This window comes from Exophiala dermatitidis (genome assembly GCF_000230625.1).
Source record: "Exophiala dermatitidis NIH/UT8656 unplaced genomic scaffold supercont1.3, whole genome shotgun sequence".
Taxonomy (NCBI): Eukaryota; Fungi; Ascomycota; class Eurotiomycetes; order Chaetothyriales; family Herpotrichiellaceae; genus Exophiala; species Exophiala dermatitidis.
In genome coordinates, this window is record NW_008751648.1 from 2,819,051 (window position 1) to 2,841,304 (window position 22,254).

Consider the following 22,254-nt stretch of genomic DNA (forward strand, 5'->3'; position numbering starts at 1 on the left):
GGGGGGGGAATGGTCTCATGAGAGAACACCTTATGCAGGCAAAGTCTCAAGATTCATATCCTGGAAGTAACGGAGCGCCTCGTTGACGTCTCCAAAAGTTAGCCCTCTGTCCCCATTCGGCTGTCAAAAGCCAACCACCCCATCTTTCTAAGACGCTCGAAGAGAATTCCCAAGAAAACTCATTGAGCCAGTCCTCGCCCCATACAGTCATTTGTCCTGTATCCTCGATGTCACAGGCGATGGTACAAGCTTCCGTGAGAAAAGTGTTGGCATTTGCTGGACCGATCGCAATCAAACTATCTCTTAAACTGGGCGAAGGTATCATATCGATGTATGCGTTATGAGGTGTCGTAAGCTGTAGTTGCGAGGGTTTTAGGGAGCTGGGTAGTGATGGCTCTAGCGCCGCGAGAGTAGTGAGATGACTCTGTGGATTGTAGGTGACCGCAATCTCGAGCAGAGGCCCAAACCATTGATGGAGTGTTCGGCGTATCTCGATTAGATTGTGAGGTACCACGACCACCAGGTTGTTAGGGTCGCTGCCAGCACTCGTGAGTGATGGTGGTGCTGATGGAGGAAGAGGCCCCAGTAGAGGACCGGGTAGATAGGGAGTTGAAGTTCCGGAGACACCTAGATACGGGGCCACACCTGCGGTTGTCCCAAACTGTAGGTAGCCTGTTGGCGAGGCTCGCACTTCAGCCGGGCTGACCGAGGGTCCCGGTGAACTGGCCTGAGAGCCATATGCTGCCTTCAGTGTCTCATTTTCCTGGGCAAGCAACTGGTTCTCGCGACGCAACCGCTCGACTTCTTCCAGTTGGACACTGGTCAGCTCACGTTGCGCGGCTTCGAGTTTGCTCAAGTGCTCCTTGCGCCTTTGTCCTGGTACAGATTAGTCGCTTTGATCAAGGATGGCATGAGGGAAGGGCGCCCCGGTGCGTAACGGCAATGGTACTTACGGAATACGCGTTGCGCGTTTCGGTTGTACTCCCTGCAACATGTTAGGAATGACCTGAAAAGGAGGATAAGTGAGCAACCTTTTTTTAGCCGCCTTACTTGCTTCAGCTGAATCATTTTCTGACCCCGACATGGTAACAATAGTGACAGTCTTGCTCTGGGTTTGCTCAATGATTTCCGTGGCGACCGACATCGTTCATGTATCTCTGCCAGACCCTCTATGAATGTGTCCCGTCAGATGGTTGAAAGCAGAAGGAAAAGAAAAATCCGAAACTACTATCCAGCTGGCAGCACTTGTCTCCAGAAGCGGGACCAGGGTTTACAGCTGATAGACCAAAAGTTGTTGGAACCACAACGCAAGGCTTCAGGAACTGATGTACCTAGGTCGCAGAGGAGACAAACCGAGCTGGACAAAGGTGGGTTAGCGAGCCTGATTGGGTGACGCTGAGAGACGAGAGGAGAATGAGGCAACGGCAGCCTGCGAATAGTGGGTGTTCTCACCATGCAGGAGAAGTGTTCCTGAGGGTTGACGGCTTTAGACTTAAGTAGCGGCTACCATGACAAGGAATCCAACGGCTGTATGTAGACTGATATGCAAAGACAATGCCTTGTCCGGATTTCGGGTGGCAGCCGAGCTTCCTTGGTCAGGACCTAGACCCTCGAGCGTTTACAATTCACCTCCTGTTCGTCCACTTCAGTAAAGATTCTCCCGCTGAACAAGAAGCAAATGGAGCAAGCCACAATCCTTAGTCAGGTGTCAATCAATCTGTAGTTCGTCCAACAGGCAAACAGAAGCTGCTCACACTAAGATAAAGTACGCACTCAACGGGTCCCGGCTCTGCGCGGACAGAGATCTCCATGAAATCGGAACTTGGATTCCTCGTTAGACAACAATGCACTGGCCGAGCCTTGATGCGGAGGGATCCGCAAAATCAGCAGCCATTGGCAAGAACTATCGAGGTCGACCTGCAGCCAGGTGGTGGATTCGAACTCAAGCCGGAGAACCCCTCGAACTGGAGCCGACACAATCACCAGATGGTACTGTAGATCGCCCTCACCCGCAAGTCAGCCGTCCCGTCTGCCGGGAGGCCGCCATGAGAGGCTAAAATGAGATGCCGTCTTCGGGTGGATAAGCACTTGCAAGAAGATGTGAAACATTCTCTCAGGTCCCGTGCAGACGGGCAGCTTGGAGGAGGTCCATCTCAGATTCAGCAGCCAAAGGTGCCTCAAACGGAATAGATTGAAAGACTGTGCTAAGACCCACGTTCCACCTCAGCCAGGTTTCGTGGTTACGAGTTCGCCAGGTTCGTCCCTTTGTGGCGCGCCAAACAAGCCACAAAGTGGGTTTTTGGACCACGGGTGTCAGCCCTTCAACCGCGGGAATCCCCACGAATACAGCTGGAGAGCTGCCCGGTGATGCCCTGGAAAGTTGACGCAACAATCGTCCGTAGTATCCCACTGCCATTATTGGCCACGCTATGCTCCGTAGTTATGATGTGAATTGAGCTGTTCAGCTTCAAACTCCCTGCTTGTATCTACGTTGTACCACCAAATGGTCCACTCATCGCTGATGCGGTAGGGAAGGTTGTCAAGTATGGGGTTGGCATGAACGCACACCGTGTTCCGTGTGGCAAGCGGCTGTACCTCTATCCTGGTCGGGCATATCTTGCGTTCGTCGGTCGGATTTAATGAGGACTGGGGGATGCTGCAAGGCAAGTTCGTTGGCGGATCGGCAAATGAATCTTCAGCTCTCATAAGGGCCATCTGCAGTGGTTCCATTGTACCTAGGTCGATTTGCAAGGACCCCTGTTCAGCTGGACTATGGGCCCTGGGCCCCCAGTCCACCAGCGACATGAATCCACCTGGAAAGTCGTCGGACGAACAGGGGTTGGATGAGTGAGGATCTGGTATTGTCGCTCGATCGCTGACTAGGCGTTCTAGGCGTGCAATTGGGTCGTTCAATTGTGATAGCGCAATGCATCACGGCTCGGCGGCCTCGGCTGTGGCATGGAATTGACAAGGGGACAGCGACATATTAATTATTGCCGGACGTGAGGAACGGAATGACACCTTGGACAGCCTTCAGAACCGATTATGGCAACCCTGAGGCGTCCCAAGTGCAACATCAAGCAGGACTATTCTGTAGACGGATATTGCAGGTCCCTAGAAAGGATCCGAGATACAGTAGTAGAGAGTGGCGGGTTGTTGCCTGCTGTCTACCTAGGTACCGTACCTAGGTAGGGAAGCACTGCATGATTGGCAAGTGCGGGCATCGCAGGCGCAGGTTTGCAACGGCGACACTGGCAGTACAAGTGAGCAGTCCATTACTACCTACTACACTGTAGTATGCTACGCTTTGCCAGTGGCAGGTATAGGCGCCAATATCCATCAAAACGCCCAACCGACCACCACCACTGCTCTACTCCTGCTACTAATAACACTGGAGGGTGCCACCGCAAATGCTAGTATAGCAGAGACATTGTCCCTTACTACTACTAGTACCTGAACAAGTGCCTGAGCCGACGGCGAGCCTGTCAGCCATTCCTTTCGATCCCCTCTGACGAACTACCGCTCGCGTCAGCCTTCTGGTGGCCTTCTATTCCAGGCTCCAAGATTCTCGATGGCGGCATGTGACCAGAGGGCCTTCTCTTCTACAGCTGTCTCGCTTCCCCCTCGCATGTCTACGGCCGTCTCAATGCGAGCGATGGTTGATAAGTCTGTATTTACGTACAATACGAGGAAAATCTATTTCTCCTGCCAATCATGGTGCTGACTATGCCGCGGGCAGATAGCGCTCCTTGCGCAATATAGAAGCACCCGTGTTACAGCCGCATTCAGCCACCGATGATCTGCATTGGATCTCTCACTTCAGCAGCGGGTTCTCCCTCGATGAAAGGTACCGATGCACAGATTGGCAATGGGAACGTATCCACACTACCAGTACAACCCTATCTCCCGATCTGGCTGGGAAGCCATCGTGGAACAGGAATCGATGGTAACAAGCGACGCTGCTACCTGCAGGTGGCTATCCCCCCCCAAAAGAACAGTACCTGGTACATCGTAGGTATCTGGGTATGCAGCTTGGCCATACTGGATCAGATTCAAGCAACGCTGATGGAGTATCACTTGGTTCGATTGTGCAGACAGACGATGGTCGCGTTGAACTGTACGCCAGTGAATGAGACCGGTGCACGGAATCGACCGTCTCTTGGAATCGAGCTGATCCTCAGGTCCATAATTGAATCACTTGTATGGCTACGTCCATAGCAGTGGTGGCCCAATTGGCCATCACTTGGGCTAAAAAAAGCTCCCCCTTCGCTCACGCCAAACACTCGCTAGTACTACTGCCGATTCGACGTCTACTTGCGTTATGGGCCCTGGTCAGTCTCGCCTTGTTTGATCGTGTCAGTGACGGCTGGGTAGAGGCATAAGGGCGTCAAAAAATCCCACTCCCTGTTTAGGAGCATAATCCCTCACTATGGGCGGAGAGTGACCGCTCACGGTGGATGACGGACAGCGGAATTCCAAAAATTCCAAAAGATATTGCTCTTTCGTCCTCCATGTGGGTTGATGGATGGTGGGAAACGTGATGGCCATTCCCGCGTTCACAAACTGTTCCATGACCATGAATCGATGTCACACTGCTGTGGTAGTTACAGGCGAGCAGATGTACAATGCTGTATCTTGCACCCATCAGCAATGAACGCCTTCTCCACATCGATGGACTGATTGCGCCGACGGCATGGTTGGGCTTGTGTACTAATATCGGATTCAGCTCTCGATGAGACCACCGTACAACAAATCAATTGCTTTTTATCAAGGTTCATGACCGCACCGAAATTGGCTCGGAAGCATTTTAGCGACTGCTTGGTCGAGTCATATGTCCAAGGGCACTCGTGACAACATGCTTCTACAGCCCTGAGCGCTGATATCTTTGCTCGGTAACTCAACAAGCACTGCCGTAGGAGGCGCGGAGATCCATCTGTGTCTCCTCTACCACGTATGGTTGCTATTCGCCGGCCACCATCCCTAGTATGTGCTTCAAGCTGTCGGCGGATCAGCCTACCCAAATCCAGATGATGCCAATAACCACGTCCAACCCCTTGCTGTCGGCGCCGGGGTACTTGTAGCTCCACATGCCGTCCTTCTCGTTGTTCCAATATGCGCCACTGGCCGCATGCATGCCACGACGACCACTTGTCTTCTTGCCGTCATCGCCCGGAGTCGACGAAGCAGCCGCATGTTGTATGATTGTGCTGTTGACGATGTACTTGAACTGAGGCTGGGCAGGGCCTGATCCCGATGCTGATTTTTGGCTCGTCTCCTCGACCAAGGCGCCTAAGATGCTGTTGATGATGGTCGTATTCCAAGACTCTGTCTCTGGGTGTGAATATGCTTTAACGTCTGCAAGAGCGGCCTCGCACGCCTGAAATCAAACGTCAATTCTTCGTACCTAATAGAACTTGGAGAAGGACATGGTGGTTACTTACATTTTCCGTAATCTCCTTGAGACGGGTGTAAGGGACAGGGGGCGTGGCGGTGTGATCGGATGCCATGTTGGTCAAGGTCTTTCCGCCTGCTTGGTCGACACAAACGTGTCCTCGTTGTTCCTGGAAGATAGAGTCTTGCTGTGAGGGAGGCTGCGAGGCGACCACACTGTCTCCGGCAGTAGAAGTAGGTGCTGCTCTTTCTCGTTCACTACAGGCCTTGGGTGTGATTGCTGTTGCTTCGCGACGCAACACAGTGTCGGAGCTCGAATGGGACTGACGATCGCTTTCGGTTTGTATTCCTGCTGGATCTTGATCTTGATCTTCTACTATCTCAGCAACCGAACCTCTGCGAAGCTTGGGCTCTTGCGGCTGCTGCAAATGATGTCCCAGATGTCGGCGAACAGTACCTGACTCTGTATCCACCTTTTGCTCTTCGTAGTCCCGTCGTTGCGCTTCACCTTTCCACCGTTTCGAGCGAAGGCTGAAAGTCGAAGCTTTTCTAGCCAGTCGTCTCCGAAACTGGGTCAATGGATGGTTGTGCTGCTGCTGGAGATCGAAATCAGGTAAGAGCTGATTCTGTTGTTCTAGAGCGGTCTTCTTGTTGGTGCTGTTGTTTGACTCGTCGTCACCCAATATCTCGGGACGAGAATATGCTTTCTGTAAGCGGCTTTTGGTCACCAGTATCTTGTTGTTGTTGGCCTTGTCCCGCTGGCCAGTTGCGTCCAGGCCATTGCCATTATTGCGTTCCGATGTCCCGGCACTGATGGTCGATTTGACCTTCCGTAGTAGGGCGGACATGATGAGCCCGCAAGCGCAACTCAGCACGTGCCTTTGCCTTATCGAACCAGGGATCCAAGAACTGGCGAATGGGAAGCTGTAATCCGAGCACCTGCTCGCTTGTGCAGTGATGACGCCCCGCAGAATGAAGTAACTGTCCAGTCCGGTCGTGGTACAAGTACGGGCATCGATCGAAATAGTAAGGTGCAGTCGTAGAGTGAGGTAGTGCCAGTGAACAAGAGAGAAAAAAGCACCAGGAACAGACTTCTCTTTTGCAAGCTTCACCTTTTACCTGGTGTATACTAGCACTTCAGTTTTGTTATTGTCCAAAAAGGCCAGGCTGCATCATTAATCAGTACCTCCTACCTGGGCGTGAGTGTTTGGTATGATCGTTGTGTTGAGAGAGGGATATTGGAAACCCGTCGACAACAAACAACACTGAAGGAAAGCTTCCGGTTTCCTCTGCACGCATCCGTGGGACCAAGGGACCTTCATTTTATCGCAACGCTCGACGACGGCTTACCGTGCGCTCCGGGTAATACCTATCTACTCAGCGGAAGTCTGTGGCGATCGATCTGTTTCATTGAAACTATTTCTGTGGCCACCTCTTAGGTTGTGGCAGCAAGAGAAGCAAGACAATTGTGATCCGAACCGACCGCAGAGATTGACGGTCAGACATACGGCTCAACAAGAGGAGGGCCTTGGAAGAGACACTGAACTCTGGTCCAAGTGACGCATCAAAAGGGCATCCATCCATACTACGGGTTGCTGGAAGTCGCAGTGATTGATTGCAACATCTGCGTGTCAGGAGAATAAGATCACTGTCCCTTCACCACCAACGCGCAATTTTGTTCTTCAAGACGGGCTGGCCATTGTCAATATAACGTCGCCAACAATATGTCTCAACAGCCACTTCTTCAGAGTGCCCCAGGTGATTATTCCCCATGTCCCTTTCCCTCTGCAAGATGAAACTAATCTCTATTCACAGGCAAACGCATCGCTCTTCCAACCCGGGTAGAGCCCAAAGTCTTCTTTGCCAACGAAAGAACCTTCCTTTCATGGCTCAACTTCACCGTCATCCTCGGCGGTCTTGCCGTCGGTCTCCTCAACTTCGGTGACTCGGTCGGCCGCATATCCGCCGGCTTGTTTACCCTGGTGGCCATGGCCGCCATGATCTACGCTCTGTTCACGTTCCACTGGCGAGCAAAGAGCATTCGGGTGAGAGGCCAAGGCGGATTTGATGATAGAATTGGGCCCACTGTTCTGGCTCTGGCTTTGCTGGCGGCTGTGGTGGTCAACTTTGTGCTCAGAATCGTTGAATCGTAAGCAAGCTCTCGAAACGGTAAAAGCTGGTACGAGAGGTGGGGATAAACTTGACGGTCGGTTGTTGGGACCGAGTAATCTATATGGACGTGGATTGTACAGACTCCCTACAAGGGAATGAGGATAAAGGGTCCAGGAGGAGAAATGAAAGGCAAATCCGTCAAGCTTGCTCAGTCACTGCTTCTCATGTTTTTAGCAAGGATAGCGATGGTTACTACTACTACTAGTAGTTCCAAGCATCGAAACAAGCTTGGATAGCGTTGTATCGAGGAAGAAAGATTGCCCTACCAACTACAAGCGCGTGTCTCATTTGGCCCTTGAAGTTTCCGTCTTTCAGCCTAACGCCCTGCTCCAAAAAGGCCGTTCAAGTTTCTGTCACAGTGCATCCATTTTCTCTTTCGTATCCGTCGAAAATTAAGGCAATAAAACCGTACCACTTTCGCCCAATCTAGGATGTAGGTACCACACAATTGATGCAATGGTCATTCCCCTCTGCCAGTGTCCCATGGCTGTGCTCACTGCATCTGTTGGCTGTCTACGGACAGTGCGCTGCCTGAGCCCAGCTCCCAGTCCGAGGGGTCCCAATCCGGGCCGTTCTACGGCGGATTAGAGTAATCGTTGAGAGCGACGCAGACGGCGCCACGGTGGTGACCACTGTACTGTCTGATGATGCTGGCGGTGCCGAGTTCCCACAGACGGGCATAGTGGTCGCTACAGACGGTGACTAGATAAGCCGAGTCGGCGCTGAACGCGCAGTCCCATACCCACCGCTGGTGATTGTCAAGCACGGTATCGCAGGGCAGAGGGCGCCGCTGGGTGATGAGTTCGGTCAATGTTCGGAAAGACGCTGGTGACATCGGGGGTGTGGTGAAACCGCCGCCCGGGGAGTGAGATCGTGAGTCGGGGTTAGCAACGGCATTGAAGCCGCCTGAAATGATTGGACTGGATGTTGAATTCGAGTTAGGTCTGTCATTGGTGGTGCCGTTGATTGTACTAGTATTGCCGTTGCCATTGGCGTGGCCGTTGCCATTCATGTTCTGGTTCTGCTGGTTTGTGGGTGGCCAATTGACTCCACCATCGTTGTTGACCTGCTCATCGCTAGGGTAGGAATCTCCTGTCGAGCCGGGGACGGCTTCCAGGTGTTCTTCATTCATATCAATCTTCCAAATCCGTACGGTGTGGTCTGCGCTGCATGTGGCAAGGAGTCTGATGTCCGGTGACAGCAGCAGACGTGTCAGGTAATCTTTGTGAGCCTTGAACACGCGGCATGGTAACAGAGTGGTGGAATCTTGGTTCTGATACATTCGCCAGATGTAGACGTCGCCCTGGAAACAAGAGAAAAATTCAGCAGGAGGTAAAATAGACGCAACATGGGTAAGAAAGTGTGCGACCGCGCTAGACCATACCAGATTATTGCCAGCAGCAAGCAGAGAACCATCGCTAGCCACGCTAACACTGGCCATCGAGACGTCCTCCACAGGGACGAGCTGATGGGTGCATTTGCTCTCGCCCAGGTCCCAGATCCGAATGTTGCCGCCTCTGTCACAGCTGACCAGTTCTCCCTGGTTGGGATGAATGACCACGTCGTTGACAGGGTGGCTGTGTTGGTAATTGCGCTGAACCTGCCCGGACCTCGTATCCCATACTCTGACTGTCGAATCTTCCGAGCTCGTCACCATCCATTTGCCTTCACAGTGGAAGGCTACTCCTGTGATATTGTTCGTATGTCCCTCGAATTGCATAATCGGGTTCGGGTTAGTCGATTTGATATCGTACAGCCGCACCATATGCCGCCCCGCTGCGGCAAGGTACTTTTTGTCCGGTGTGATGCATAGTCGGTTGACTTGAGATTCTGGGTGTTGGATCGTCCGCGAGCATATCCCTGAGAGAGCTTCCCAAAACCTAACACAATAAATGAGGGCTGCCCGACAAGCATTTTGGAGGGGAAGGAGACGTGGTGTCCGGACCTGATTGTATGGTCATAACCAGCTGCGACAGCGATGTTAGCGTCATCCTGCGAAATAAAGTGGCATTTCTAGTCCCTACCTGTACATAATATCACGCTCATGGTGACTGCAGGTGGTCATATCCGACCACTTGAGTCTGCCAGACTGACAATCGTTATCCTATTGAACTGGGCGAAATGCGCTGGCATGCATCGGCGAGGGAGGGCAGTATTACTGGTATGATGTGGGGGGAGACTTGCCTCAGCCTGCGCAGACGGACAGACACTGCACTGGCTGCAGACACGGGGATCAAATTAAGTTTGGCTGTAACAGGTTAGCGTGACCCGTAAAGCTTCGGGGAATTCACGCAAAGCTTGTTTGATTTTTGTCCAATAGGCGACGCAGACCGCACGAGGCTCTCATCTCAGGGCGAAGCATCCGTTTGGCTCCCTTCGAGTTCAGAAAAGAGTCAATATCAACCACGTCGTTTGTAGCTCGAATTGCAGTGCCGTGGTGAATCTCCTTTGTGGCCGGCTCAAACGGTCATTTCGGTTTGCAACATCCACGGTGATGACTATTATAGGTGGTCATAAGATTACTCACCGTTCCACTTCTGCAGAAACCTTGTGGTGTGCGGTTGGTGTGCTAGCCTGGGAGAGGGTTCGGAAAGGCCAGGCTGGCCATAACCTTTCACAGCCAGTGGTAGGGAGCAAAATAAGCTATTACGTGATTCCACCAGAAACGGCATATGGAACGGTAGGTCACGGGGTTTCGCGTTTTCCCTGCATTCGCGTGGACGCAGAAACTCGAGAGCACTTCGAGTGACTCTTCGCGTGGTGCAGTATACGGCATACCCTTCCGCTGGTGGGTGCAAATGGATGAATTCATGACTGTACCAGAAAAGGCATACATGACAGTAGGTCACGCGAGTTCGCGTTTTCCCTGCCTTCACCTACGCGCAGAAAACTCGAGAGGACTTCGAGTGACGCTTCGCGTTGTACGGTAGACGATTTCTGAGCGGCCCGGATGGGCATGCTCTTCCGCTGGTGGGAGCAAATAAGCTAGTACATGATTGTACCATCGAAACCATATGGGGAGGTGGGTCTCGCAAAGGGGTTTTTCTTGAACTCGCTTGGGCTCAGAAAACTCGAGAGTACTTGGAGTGGCCCGGAGGGGAATACCCTTCCGCTGGTGGGAAGAATGGACCAGGACATAATTGTACCAGGAACTTGAAAAGCATAATGGACGGTGGGTCTCGCAGGACGCCTTCTTCTCGAACTCACTTTGGCTCAAAAGACTCGAGAGCACTTCAGCTTCGAATGACTGTTCGCATGGTACACTGGCAGTGCACGGTTTCTGAGTGGCCCGGATGGACATACATAACCTTCCGCTGGTGGAAGCAAATGAACCAGTACAATATTGTACCAGAAACCTGAAAAGCATATGGGAAAAGTGGGTCACGAAGAGCGCGTTTTCCTCGAATTCACTTCTGGGCGCAGAGAGCTTGAGAGGACCTCAAGTGACTGTTCATATGGTACGCGACGACGCGGTTGATATTGTTATTGGTTATGTGTTGCAGCAAGCTCTGCAGCAATATGGCACGAACGACAATAGGATGGAGCTATGGTGAAGCCGTATGTGAATTATTCTCCCGCGTCTGGTCTTCACAGGGCAGCGAGGTCAAACAGTGTAGGGAACTTCCAATAACACATCATTCCATCCTGTTTCCCATTCAGTTCTATTGAACCTTCGACTCCTTATGCTTTACGCGTCGAAAGGACGGCGAAAGCAGCAGGGGAACCTTCATCTGCTCTTTTTTCTCCTTCAAGTACCTGCTCCCTCTCCCTCGATCTGTTGAACTTCTTCATCATACACTCACACACGCACACACTGATACCCACACGCGAGTTCACACACTCTCACACACGGACGCACACAACACACACATTTCTTCGCCTCTTGAACAGAACATCAACACTCGACAGAGCAGAGCACTTTGAGCTTCCCAGCAGCCACAGCACCTACCTCCCCCTATCACTCGACCAAGTGCACACACTGCCTCTCACATTCACCCAAAGCGAAGATACTTGTCGGGCAAACAGCTGGCACTGCCCCGTGATTCCACCCGCGTTTACCCTCGGACTCAGAGCTTGCCTGCTTTCTTCACAGCACCAGCTGAACATACAGACACTCGTCATCAACTCCCTGACAGGTAAGGTGATACACGCGGACTTGCACTCTAGTGTTGCGCTTTCGACTAACACTCCCAAGCACGCTGTCACTCCCTCTGCCTCGACCCACCTTGTACCCACCACACCCCAGACTCTTGCTCTTCCCCACATACATAAAAGCATCGAGAGAAATGGACGGCTTCAACAACTATCAGTTCTTCAATGGCGGCGCTGCAGGACAGGCCACGGGCAACGGGGGCGACTGGTACAATCCTACCAGCGCCTACCAGCCCGGGCCTGCAATGAACGCCATGCAGCCGCCAATGATGATGCCGGTGACAGGGGTGAACTCGATGATACCGCCCATGACAACAGCGCCGATGTATACAACGACCTCGATGCAGACAATGACATCGTCGCCAATGCATCCAATGACCTCGATGCCGCCCATGCCTATGGCTCCGATGGCCACAATGCCGCCGCCGCCAACAACCCAAATGGCTAGGATGTCCACCCCTTATGGCACCAACAACAACGGCAACTCCATGTTTCAGGGAGTTCAACAAGGCCAAGTTCAACAACAGGGCGGCGCCGGCCAGAAGCGAAGCTTTGCGGATTTCGCAGAGGGAGAGCCACAGCTGCAACAGCAACAGCAACAGCAACGACGAGCTCGTGCCTTTGTCCCTTCTTTCGAACAGCAGCAGCAGCAGCAGCCGCAAATGACCCAGCAAGTTGCCCAGGTCCAGGGCACCATGGCGGCAGAACTCGAGAGGCTCCGCAAGGAGGTCCTCGGCTTGCGTGCAGAGAACCAAGCTTTCAAGGAGCAGAAGCAGTCTTTCAAGGAGCAGCACCTTCGGGAGCTGAAGAAGGCACGGGCAGCCTGCGACATGCTCGCCGCCAGGGCTCGGCAAGCTCTCCAAGAGAAGCAGCAGGCCATCCAGGTCGGCCAGAGGCTCAGCCAGGAAAACACCAAGGTCCGGGCATACTACAACGTGCTCCGTGGCCAACTCCACTTCACGGTCCGGGACAACGGTCTCCTCGAGCCTGTGGTTCCGGAGACCGGGCGGGCCATCGACCTCACCGGCCCCGAGGGCCTTGAGTACAGCAAGCGGTTCAAGGAGCTGGTGAAGCCTTACGTGGGCCAAACAGTACCAGTAGACCGCCGCTTGCTGCAGCCGCAGCACAATGGGGGCGCCTCAGAGCTTGTTCCTCCACGTCTGGCGCTGGCGTCAGTCGTGGATCTGACCAGCGAGGAAGAGGTGGGTGAGGTCGGTGCTGTCCCTGTCCCTGCTGGTGCTGGTGTTGGGGTTGCTGATTCTGCTGGTATTGATGCTGCTTCTGCTCCTGTTGTTGCCGACAACGATAACGACAATGTTGTTATGCGCCCTCCCGCTGTCCCTGGCTCCCTCGTTGCTCCTACACCTACGAGACCTTCTTCTTCCTCTGTAGCAGTCGTTGCAAACCCCGGCAGTGCTGCCACCCCTCTGCCATGCACGCCCGCTACTCTTTCTCTCTCCGCTGCTCCGGTGCTGGCCACCCCTCCGACATGCACACCCGCCGCTCTCTCTCTCTCCGCTGCCCCGGTCCTGCCCACCCCTCCTCACTCGTCGACAGAGAGCGACGCCACCGCCACCAACAGCGACGTCCCGAGACCGAAAAAGGCCAAGAGAAGTCTGGACTGGATGGTCCACAAGGCGCCTCCAGCCCTGCACAAGGCCATGGGCCGCCTTCCTTACCTGCAGACCAACATGCCAGGCCAGACCGACAACGACTGGTTCTGGCAGCTCAACGCCCCGGCCTCAGCCAATCCTCCTCCTCCGGCGGCCACAGCGGCAGCAGACAACAACAACAGCAACCACAGCGGCAGCAGCAGCGTCCCTACCCCAAATCCTCCTGCCCGAACAACCGCTCGTGCTCGTGCCGGTGCTGGTGCCGGCTCCCGCAAAAAGGCCGCCACCGAACCCAAGGCCAAAGTTACAAGGCCAAAGGCCAAGGCCGCGCCCAAGCCAAAGCCAAAGCCCAAGCGCGAGGCGGCCACCAAGAAGGCGCCGGAGGCACCGAAGGCCAAGGCAACCAAGCCAAAGGCAAAGACCCCGACACCGACGCCGGCACCGGTAGAGGAGCGTCCTCGACGAAGGGAAGACAGTCTCTTCGACGGCGATGAGGAGGACTTCATGAGCCAATGGATCGAGCTTGAAGAAGCCGAGTCCAAGCAGAAGGAGACAGAGAAGGAGAAGGAGAAAGAGGTAGAGGAAGAGGAAGAGGAAGTCAGAAACTCCGAGGTTCAGGAGTTCATGAACTATTGGAACCAGCGAGACGACTCGGAGGCCACCGCAGACAAGGCGACCGAAACTAAGCCAGACACCGCGGGAGGAGCGGCGTTCGAAGAGGGGCCCTGGTCCGAAGACGAGGCCGCCGTCTGCAGCGAGCTAGAGCTCGTTTACCCCGAAGACGAAGAGTCCGAAGTCTCTGAGGAGGAATAAGAAACGAAGAGCAAGATGTGAGAGGGAGCTCAGAGAGGAGCAATCAGTGCAGGATGAGATTCAGGTGACAGATGGGGTGACGACAACTTTTCTTTCTCTGAAAGGGTCGGGTACCATTTCAGCAAGCACAGCCTTGAACGAAAGCATTTCAATGCACGATAGAACGACCATAGCGACGGCGTTCTGAGGATGGGATTTTGGGATCCTTGGTAGATCTTACGGGCATTGATTGCAGTGCCTTACAGCAACGGCACTAGACGAGACATCACACCGTGTCATGGACATTCGATGAGGAACGTGGAGGATTGAGGGCAAAGCAAGGCGCCGAGGAAAAGGCACGGATGAGCTGCAGGCAGCTCTTGATCGGCCATAATGGACACAGATGGGAAAGGATAAGGCCACAAAATGGATACATCTGCTGGTCAGATGAGTGACTTGGTCGTGGCATGCAGATTGGAATGAAATGAGATAGACATTAATGGCGAGAAGCAAGGGAAGCAAAGTCAGGAACTTGAGAAAGCGTACCTTTGATAGGTAGCTTGAATTGAGATGCTTCTGCCAAAACCACAGCAAGATTGTTCGAAAGCTCTCTTTTCCGTGTGAATAGAACTTCATCCGTTCTTCAAATCTAGCTTGATCAGTGAGTGTATAACAAGCAGTGTAGAGATGTCACTTATTGTTGTCACTTTTGTACAGGCCAGCCGCGGTTCTGGGGCTTGATATCAAGGGACATTGACTGATCCAGAACAGTGTATTTTGTTGAGGTCAAGAATCGTGTCTCGATTTCTAAGGTCCGAGCTCCAAGCGCTATGATATATCTGATCACTTATGGTGGGAAATTACTTGAACAACTTGAACCGCTAAATGCAATCATCCTATAGCCTGAAGTGCCTGAGGTCGTTGCTAAGGACGCCTACACTCTTACAGCGAAGCGGGTACAAATAGGAGTGATCTCGCCCGCTCAGAGAGTAAAAGAGTTATGCTTCACAATCTGTCTGCTGGAAACATTCAGATTTCTACTCTTGTAGTTGAGACTATCTTCTCTTCTTCCTTCCCAGACCGCTCCGATTGCTTCCAGCGCGACTGGCTTCGGAGAGGACGCTGGCAGAACGCTTATGGGCTCGAGGCCCGGTAGCGGTGGCTGACCCTGCTTCGGGTGCCGCATGCTCTTCTCCATCAACATCATCGTCTTCGTTCGCATCTTCACCACCCACAGCATCGGAATCATCCTGTTCGGCAGCATCATCCTCGTCATCCGAATGGCCATCCTCTCCGGCGGCTTCCTCTTCCTCGGATCCAGACTCGGCCTCAGCTTCAGCGTCATCTTCCTCTTCAGCGTCACTGTCGTTCTGTGGTGTGGCTTGGACCTGCGCATCATCGTCCTCGTCCTCTTCCTCGTCCACTTCTCCGTTTACATGAGGCTCGTCGTCTTCTTCCTCATCTTCATCCTCGTCCTCGTCCTCATGATCGATGCCAGTGACAGATTGATCAGCATTTCCGTCATGATGTTCATTGTCTTCATCATCGTCATCGTCTCTCTCTGATCCATCCTCTTCTTCACCATGCTTATCGGCGGACTCTTGAGGGATGAGTGAAGATTCTTGTCCAGCTTCCTCGCCGTCATTGTCAGCGTCTGTATCGCCACTCTTCTGCTCGTGCCCATTGACTTGTGCATTGTGCTGATCGTTGTTACTCAGGCTGTCTTCGGTCTTTTCCTCTGTTTTGGTTGCAGGAGCACTGGTCCCAGCTTGAGTATCCTGCTCCTGCTTTGTAGTAGCAATGGTGTGTTCTTGGCCATTCTCAATTTTCGTGTTGCCATCGAGGTGGAAAGAATCGACTTCCATCGCATCAACAGCCGGCGGCAACTTTTCCTCGCCGTCTTTCGGCAACCCAAGTCTGATGCGTCTGGCTTCTTCCAAAATCTTGATCTCCGTGGCAATCTTCTCGTTGACCTTTCTGGCATCCAACAGAACATTTATTTCGCCTACAAGCTGTTCAAAGACACGACAAACTCGCTGCGTAGGCATGAGTAACCTGGGCGGGATACCCAGCTCGGTCAGGGCGGCTTGGATCTTGGCCGTCTGTGTCTGACTCTTGGCCATCAAGAGACGATTGATCTTCTCGTGTCGGAATTGTACGCCGCTCGTGACTCTTTCTTGGGGATGGGAGACGCCAAAGCGTGCCTCATCTTGCGGTGAGAGAACTCGCACGCTTGGTTGGGATACTGATCCCTTCTTCTGCGGCCCGGATTCTTCGGTCGCTTGAGTGTCGACAGTGTCCCGTCGACTGTACTGGTTGGGATGTCTGGATTTCTCGCTCCGCGCGGATTCCGAGGGCGTGGCGGCTGCAGGAGTTGCTTCTGTGCCATTCGCGGGTGGAGGCCTCTTCAGCCTCTTTTCTTTGGCAAGCAGAGATTGGAGCAGCATGGACAAGCCACCCGAAGTTTGATATACAGCGGTAGATTGCTCCTCATTTCTTCGGAGAGGGGTGACTGGCTCGAGCCGGGAGTAGAGTTCGGACCTCATCTTGATAAGCTCATCTTCATGTTTGGTGATGCGGTGAAGTTCCTCTAGCAGCACTCTCTCCTCGTCAGCTTCGTCCTTGGTACGCTCGAATAGTTTCTCGGCCATGGCTTTTCGCAGGGACTCGGTTCTTGCGTCGAAATTGCGCATCTTCTCCCACAGTTGGAACTCGGCCTGTGTCATGTTACTCGCTGGAATCTGTAACTCGAGCATCTTGGCCGCGATCGTGTAATATCGCTGTTTGAGTGCCTCCATCGACCGAGCCGGATACTTGCGCTGGTGGGCAACTTCATTCCCTGCAGCTTCTCCATTCGGCAGAGACCCCGTTGCGCCAGGGATCTGTTCAGGATCGTAACGGTCGGCAATGACAACCCATCGAAGATCATAATCTCGGCAAAGTTCAATGAGATAATCTGTTTCTTCCTTGGTCCAGTCGTCTGATTTGAAGTAACTCTGATACTGTTCATCCGTGTATGACGCCACCTGCACTTTCACGTCCCATTTGTGCGAAGGGAATTCCTCTTCAAACCGTAGTTCTTGCGTGACTGAGGCCGGCTTCGAATCATCGGTCATTTCAACATCGGTCGAGGCTGCGGTGTTCCCAATAGAAGCGGGTCGAGCGGTCGAGCCTGGTATTGAGCGTTTCCAGTGCCTAAGCTGCAGTCCATCTGTTCGCGCTCCATGCTGAAATGGTCTCTCTTCCCAGTGTCTCGGTTTGAATAGTTTTTGGGATATGGACGGTCTCGACTTGTAGGAGCGTTGTTCGACGAGGGCAATGGGCGGCACCGAATCGCCCATCAGAGCTTGAACTTCTCGTTTGACTCCAGTCATTCGCACTTGAGGCTCGACGTGTCTTTTCTTCTTGGGCGCAGGCTGCCGCGGACCTGCCTGGCCCAAGTTCATGATGTCGCGAATGTCGCTGGTGGACGCCATGACGAGCAACCTTGAGATGGCGCGATAGGTCAGGCCAGATGGTGTAGGGACAGTTGGTCAAGGTCCCAGGCGTTGTCGGCTTACATTCGCCTTACGCGTCGATGAGTTGATGATGAGGGACGGTCAGTCGATATGCAGTGGTTATGTACCAACAAAGGGCAGAATTGTCGACGCCGCTGCAACTGGCGGACCGATGCTTCGCACGTGATCTCTTTAGTCACGTGCTCCGGTCTCTGGTTGTATCAAGCTTGGACACGGGCACCCAAGACACACCCCAACCACCCTCGACGACAAATACACCAGTTGGACTGGCCTTGCCCGATATTGAGCCAGAGCCTTTTCTACATGTATGTCTATAATGCGTGGAAATAAGAAAGCCGCGTGCCAGGCCTCCTTTTGAGGTCACGTGATAACGCACTTGGCACGCTGCGACAAGGCTACGGCCACCTGTACTGCACGGTCGTGTTCCTGTACTCCGCGGCGCCTCGAGTCTTCCCCTGAATTGAACACTAAACTGATGATTGACATGCGATTCTGCGTCTGTGCCATCTAGAAGCCCTTTTTATCCATCATTGGGATTTGACCTCACCGCACCCTTTCCGGCACGAGACCGCGACTGCGACCGCAGCACATCTGTCTCCCTCCCTCCCCAGCGGTCAATTCTAGTCGTCGCGCAGCAAGCCAACCGAGCCAGCAACGAAGTGAAGAGAAGACAAGATGAAGTTCCTCACGACGACGACGCTCGCCGTCGTTTCGTCCCTCATCACCTCCTCGCAAGCCCTCTACTTCTACCTCGACGGCACGACACCCAAATGTTTCTACGAGGACTTGCCCAAGGACACGCTAGTAGTGGGTTAGTACAAGCACTTGCTGCGCGAAAGACAACGTTGTGGCTTTGTTTTACAATGTGGTGGCATTTATTTTCTTCCAGTTCCAATTGACTAACCCTTTGAGACTGCTAGGAACATACAAAGCCGAAGCCTGGAACGGCCAAACCAACTCCTTCCAAGCAACACCCGAGCTACAAATGCAAATCACCGTCGACGAAACCTTCGACAACGACCACCGCGTAGTAACGCAAACAACAACCTCATCCGACGCGCCGACAAAATTCACATTCAGCGCCGCCGACGCCGGATTGCACAGGTTGTGTTTCACGCCCTCGGGCCCCGCGGCCGTCAGTGTGGGCAGCGGTTGGTTTTCCGGCGGTGGCGGGCCCATGGGCGGCGTCAAGTTGACGTTGGACATGGCCATCGGCGAGACCAGCAAGATCGAGAGCGAGGATAAAGGCAAGATCGATACTATCGTGAGTAAAGTAAGGGAGTTGAATCAGCGGTTGGCGGATATCAGGAGGGAACAGATTTTCCAAAGGGTTCGTACTACACCGCAACCACGCCACGATACAGTCTAGCCGCCATGTCATGCGCGGCGGACGAGTGCGCGAACAACTCATACGATGGATGGAACTAATTTTGTCCTAAACAGGAACGAGAAGCCGAATTCCGTGACCAGAGCGAGTCGACCAATGCAAAGATTGTGCGGTGGACTTTGATCCAGCTGGCCGTGTTGGGCGTCACCTGTGCCTGGCAGCTGTCGCATCTGCGGTCGTTCTTCATCAAGCAAAAGTTGACATAGAAAATGGGAACATGAATTGGCCATTCTACACGGCCACTTAACGACCATCGACTTCTCACCGTGAACTTTGATTGCATGTTCGGCCTGTTACTGCGTCCCCCCCAAAAGCCACAATTTGAAGCAATCTACATTATTGTCAAACTGACGTACGACCTGTCAACAAGAAGAGGGACATCGCACGTCCCAAACTATTCAATGTCAGACGGCCAGGCTCTTGGCCGTTCACGTTTTCGTTTCATTTTCATTTTTGGAGATCTCAAACTCGGACCTCTCAGATGCCTACGGCTCCCTCGCTATGCTACGCCAAACCCAAGAATCATGTACAAAAAGTAACGACTAGAAAATGTGCAGTGCAGTGCAGCCCCATAATCAAAACTTGCGCCTTTCTCGCGGTCCTGCAATGTTGGTGCCTGACGACTCCAAACCCCAGCCTCTCCCAGGAGTGCTAGTGCTAGCTGGACCGTGTCTCCTACCAGTAGAAGCGAAACCACCGCCGTCATTCAACGACAGTCCGTCGATCCCCATCATACCTCGGCTGGAATTGGATCTCGGAGTAGGAGTGTGAGATTTGCTCGGCGACGACTCATAAAGCTCATAGCGCCCCCTAGACAGATTCTGAGGCGCCGAGTCCCATACCGTAGATGTGGTGGCGATGGACGATTGACTCTCAACTGATTCCGAGGAGTCGCGACGCCACGAATCCGGACGCGGTGTAGTTGGTTCGACAGGAAGATCCCTACCCGTACCTCTCTCGACGACCTCATCGACTGGCGGGGCCACTGGCCTCTGATGAAGGGTATCATGCGCCTGCGTGCTCGCACTTGGTCGAGTCTGATGATGTTGCAGGAATTCTTGCGGCAGTAACAAGCCCACCGCCGCAATTCCCACTTTGTTCCAAAGGTCTCGATAAAGCTCTCCAAACCTCTCGCGTAGCATGGCCAGTCCGATCAACACCATAGCTTCGCAGGTGAACAACACGATCCACGACAATTGACCTCCTTGCGCTCTGCTGGTAGACGACAGAAGCAGCAGCAATAGGTGGCCAGTAGGGACGGCGATGCTGAACAATACAATATAGTATCCTAGCTCTGATGATGTATCTCGCCAGACTGTGACATCGAAAATCCACCATGCAACTGCGCCCACCAATCCACCAAATGCAGCGGCACTGAAACGCGCGGACGGGGACGAAGACTCCTTGGCAGTAGATAATGACGATCGCCTCTTTTGGTCCATTTGAGAGAACCGAGCAGAGGGGGAATTAGGAGTACCGACGTTAGGCGCTTGAGATGGGCCGACAGGGTCCAAGGACCGATCTTGCAGTGAAAAGACGGTCCCGAAAATACTTTCCAGACCCGTGTCGGCATCTTTGTCATAACCGAAAAACCTTGGTTGTGCGATAGCGTCACTGGCTGTTTTGGTCGGACGGGACGGAAGAGCCGGGTTCGAGGGTCGATCGAAGAATCCAGGAGGTAGACCAATGGCCTCCTTCTGCACTGAAGTGGTCGTCTGTGCAGCAGATTTGTGCAGTCCCCTTGCATTCAGTGCAGGTAGAGCTCCATGGAATGGTGACGGTTTGGTGGATCGATACCGCACCTCCTTTAATTCAGGCTGGAACACGGGCTGGGAGGGCATCCAGTCCATTGAGTCAGCGGCTTCATCCGGCGGCGTTGGAGGTCTCCATGCTCTGTATGTTGGCCCCTGTGAGGCTGACAGGCTCCCTACGCTGAATGGTCCTTGTTGATCCTGCTGTGTATCTGCCGTAGAGGGTTCGGAAGGCGGAACAAACTGATCGCGGGAAAGCAAAGGAGCAGGATCCTGATGCCAGTTGACAGGTGGCTTGGTTTTGACTTGGATTATACCGAAAACAGACCAGCCTGCGACGAGCGTGATGGCCACCGCGAAACAGGCATGCAGCATGGACCGCAACTTGGGATTCAGAGACATATCTGTTGTGAGTATCCAGGCAATTATCCTCAACCCCAGCAGAGTGTATTGCACGAGATAGTATTTCGCCAAACCGGACAGTTTTCCATCGTGACCGCCCATAGACAACCATAGCTGCCACTTGGGATTCCACCAACTGGTCGCGAATCCGAGGTCGATCGATATGCCTATCAGCAGCGACTCCGAAATGTCGAGACATTGAGGAACGAATGGGCGACGGTGTCTGAAGCAGTCCGCCAGCCCCCTGATCTGGTACTTGACTAGTTGTCTACTAGTCACTTGCGACCCGTACAGGTGCCATACCAGTTGCATAGCAAGACTTGTGAAGTATCCCACTCCTGCAGCAGTGATCAAGAGACTCCTCCATCCCAGCCGGCTGGAGATCCTCCTCTGGCGCGATTTCTCCAGCACCCGTCGAAGATGATCACTTCTGGCATTGTATGTGGCTTGATGTAACTGCGCCCGAACCTTGGGTTCGCAGCGAGCGCAGCATTGCGGATACCGTCGCTCTAGGCCTTTCTTGTACTCGGGAAGTTGGGCCTCGAACTTTTCATAGTCGGGGTGGTCTGGGTCTGGCAGGAACTGAGATAGGTTGTAGGTGTACAATTGTTGGTTCTTGATACATGTCGGACAGAAGATGGAGTCGTGGGAGGAGAAGTCGTCGGCGAGAGGATCTGAATGGACGGGTTGAGCAAAGCGCTGCGCAGGTGCTGCTTCTTCGACAGGCACATCTGCTATCTCGCCATTCTACCGAAGTGAAAGTCAGCGACGTTGGGTTGCAATCGTATCTTGTGCTGTGCTACGTACCTCATCGAAGAAGTTGACGGCGAGGCAGTTATCGCATGTGAATCTGCTATTCGGTTTCTTGACATGTTTTGATCGCCGACCGCAGTAGTGACAATCGAGACGCTGGCGCAACTGGACAGGCATGATGTTGCATAGTTCGCGACTAGACACAAGAATCAAGACTTGCTTGCAGTGTTGAAAACATTATATCCAGACCACAAAGTGTTTCGCGGCAGAAGACATGGCTGCCTTGAATTCATCGTCACTTAAGTTCGACTTGCAATTCACAG

General features: G+C 53.3%; 9 protein-coding genes across 13 annotated transcripts; 4 read left to right on the plus strand and 5 right to left on the minus strand.

The window, feature by feature from the left end:
- HMPREF1120_04013 (uncharacterized protein) lies at window positions 1–3,233 on the minus strand. The gene is made up of 5 exons (XM_009158113.1): window positions 1,755–3,233; window positions 1,453–1,696; window positions 1,032–1,357; window positions 954–985; window positions 1–876 (listed from the first exon to the last, which is right to left on the minus strand). The coding sequence occupies exons 3-5, from the start codon at window positions 1,142–1,144 to the stop codon at window positions 47–49; spliced, it is 975 nt and encodes a 324-aa protein (XP_009156361.1). The 5' UTR covers window positions 1,145–1,357; window positions 1,453–1,696; window positions 1,755–3,233; the 3' UTR covers window positions 1–46.
- On the plus strand, window positions 2,451–5,270 carry HMPREF1120_04014. Of its 5 annotated transcripts, none has more exons than XM_009158116.1 (2): window positions 2,451–3,678; window positions 3,740–5,270. In XM_009158116.1, the coding sequence occupies exon 2, from the start codon at window positions 3,796–3,798 to the stop codon at window positions 4,216–4,218; it is 423 nt and encodes a 140-aa protein (XP_009156364.1). In that variant the 5' UTR covers window positions 2,451–3,678; window positions 3,740–3,795; the 3' UTR covers window positions 4,219–5,270. The 5 variants fall into 5 exon arrangements, with proteins under 5 accessions (XP_009156364.1, XP_009156365.1, XP_009156366.1 ...); XM_009158117.1 differs by having other exon boundaries at window positions 2,451–3,670; XM_009158118.1 differs by having other exon boundaries at window positions 2,451–3,666.
- On the minus strand, window positions 3,812–6,239 carry HMPREF1120_04015 (uncharacterized protein; the record flags this gene model as incomplete). The annotated part of the gene is made up of 2 exons (XM_009158119.1): window positions 3,812–5,377; window positions 5,442–6,239. The coding sequence occupies 2 exons, from the start codon at window positions 6,237–6,239 to the stop codon at window positions 5,009–5,011; spliced, it is 1,167 nt and encodes a 388-aa protein (XP_009156367.1). The 3' UTR covers window positions 3,812–5,008.
- Window positions 6,240–6,335: 96 nt separating this feature from the next.
- Window positions 6,336–7,914, plus strand: HMPREF1120_04016 (vacuolar transporter chaperone 1). Its single transcript, XM_009158120.1, has 2 exons — window positions 6,336–7,149; window positions 7,207–7,914. Exons 1-2 carry the CDS (start codon window positions 7,116–7,118, stop codon window positions 7,542–7,544), a joined length of 372 nt encoding a protein of 123 aa, XP_009156368.1. The 5' UTR covers window positions 6,336–7,115; the 3' UTR covers window positions 7,545–7,914.
- HMPREF1120_04017 (G protein beta subunit-like protein) lies at window positions 7,505–9,906 on the minus strand. The gene is made up of 4 exons (XM_009158121.1): window positions 9,588–9,906; window positions 9,509–9,530; window positions 8,948–9,443; window positions 7,505–8,866 (listed from the first exon to the last, which is right to left on the minus strand). The coding sequence occupies exons 1-4, from the start codon at window positions 9,607–9,609 to the stop codon at window positions 8,138–8,140; spliced, it is 1,269 nt and encodes a 422-aa protein (XP_009156369.1). The 5' UTR covers window positions 9,610–9,906; the 3' UTR covers window positions 7,505–8,137.
- Window positions 9,907–11,023: 1,117 nt separating this feature from the next.
- On the minus strand, window positions 11,024–17,908 carry HMPREF1120_04018 (DNA methyltransferase 1-associated protein 1). Its single transcript, XM_009158122.1, has one exon. The coding sequence runs from the start codon at window positions 17,594–17,596 to the stop codon at window positions 15,176–15,178; it is 2,421 nt and encodes an 806-aa protein (XP_009156370.1). The 5' UTR covers window positions 17,597–17,908; the 3' UTR covers window positions 11,024–15,175.
- Window positions 11,850–14,726, plus strand: HMPREF1120_04019 (uncharacterized protein; the record flags this gene model as incomplete). The annotated part of the gene is made up of 1 exon (XM_009158123.1): window positions 11,850–14,726. The coding sequence occupies one exon, from the start codon at window positions 11,850–11,852 to the stop codon at window positions 14,139–14,141; it is 2,292 nt and encodes a 763-aa protein (XP_009156371.1). The 3' UTR covers window positions 14,142–14,726.
- Window positions 17,886–20,519, plus strand: HMPREF1120_04020 (uncharacterized protein). Its single transcript, XM_009158124.1, has 3 exons — window positions 17,886–18,449; window positions 18,559–18,968; window positions 19,082–20,519. The coding sequence occupies exons 1-3, from the start codon at window positions 18,314–18,316 to the stop codon at window positions 19,229–19,231; spliced, it is 696 nt and encodes a 231-aa protein (XP_009156372.1). The 5' UTR covers window positions 17,886–18,313; the 3' UTR covers window positions 19,232–20,519.
- HMPREF1120_04021 (uncharacterized protein) lies at window positions 19,421–22,220 on the minus strand. Its single transcript, XM_009158125.1, has 2 exons — window positions 21,986–22,220; window positions 19,421–21,925 (listed from the first exon to the last, which is right to left on the minus strand). The coding sequence occupies exons 1-2, from the start codon at window positions 22,106–22,108 to the stop codon at window positions 19,601–19,603; spliced, it is 2,448 nt and encodes an 815-aa protein (XP_009156373.1). The 5' UTR covers window positions 22,109–22,220; the 3' UTR covers window positions 19,421–19,600.
- Window positions 22,221–22,254: the final 34 nt, after the last annotated feature.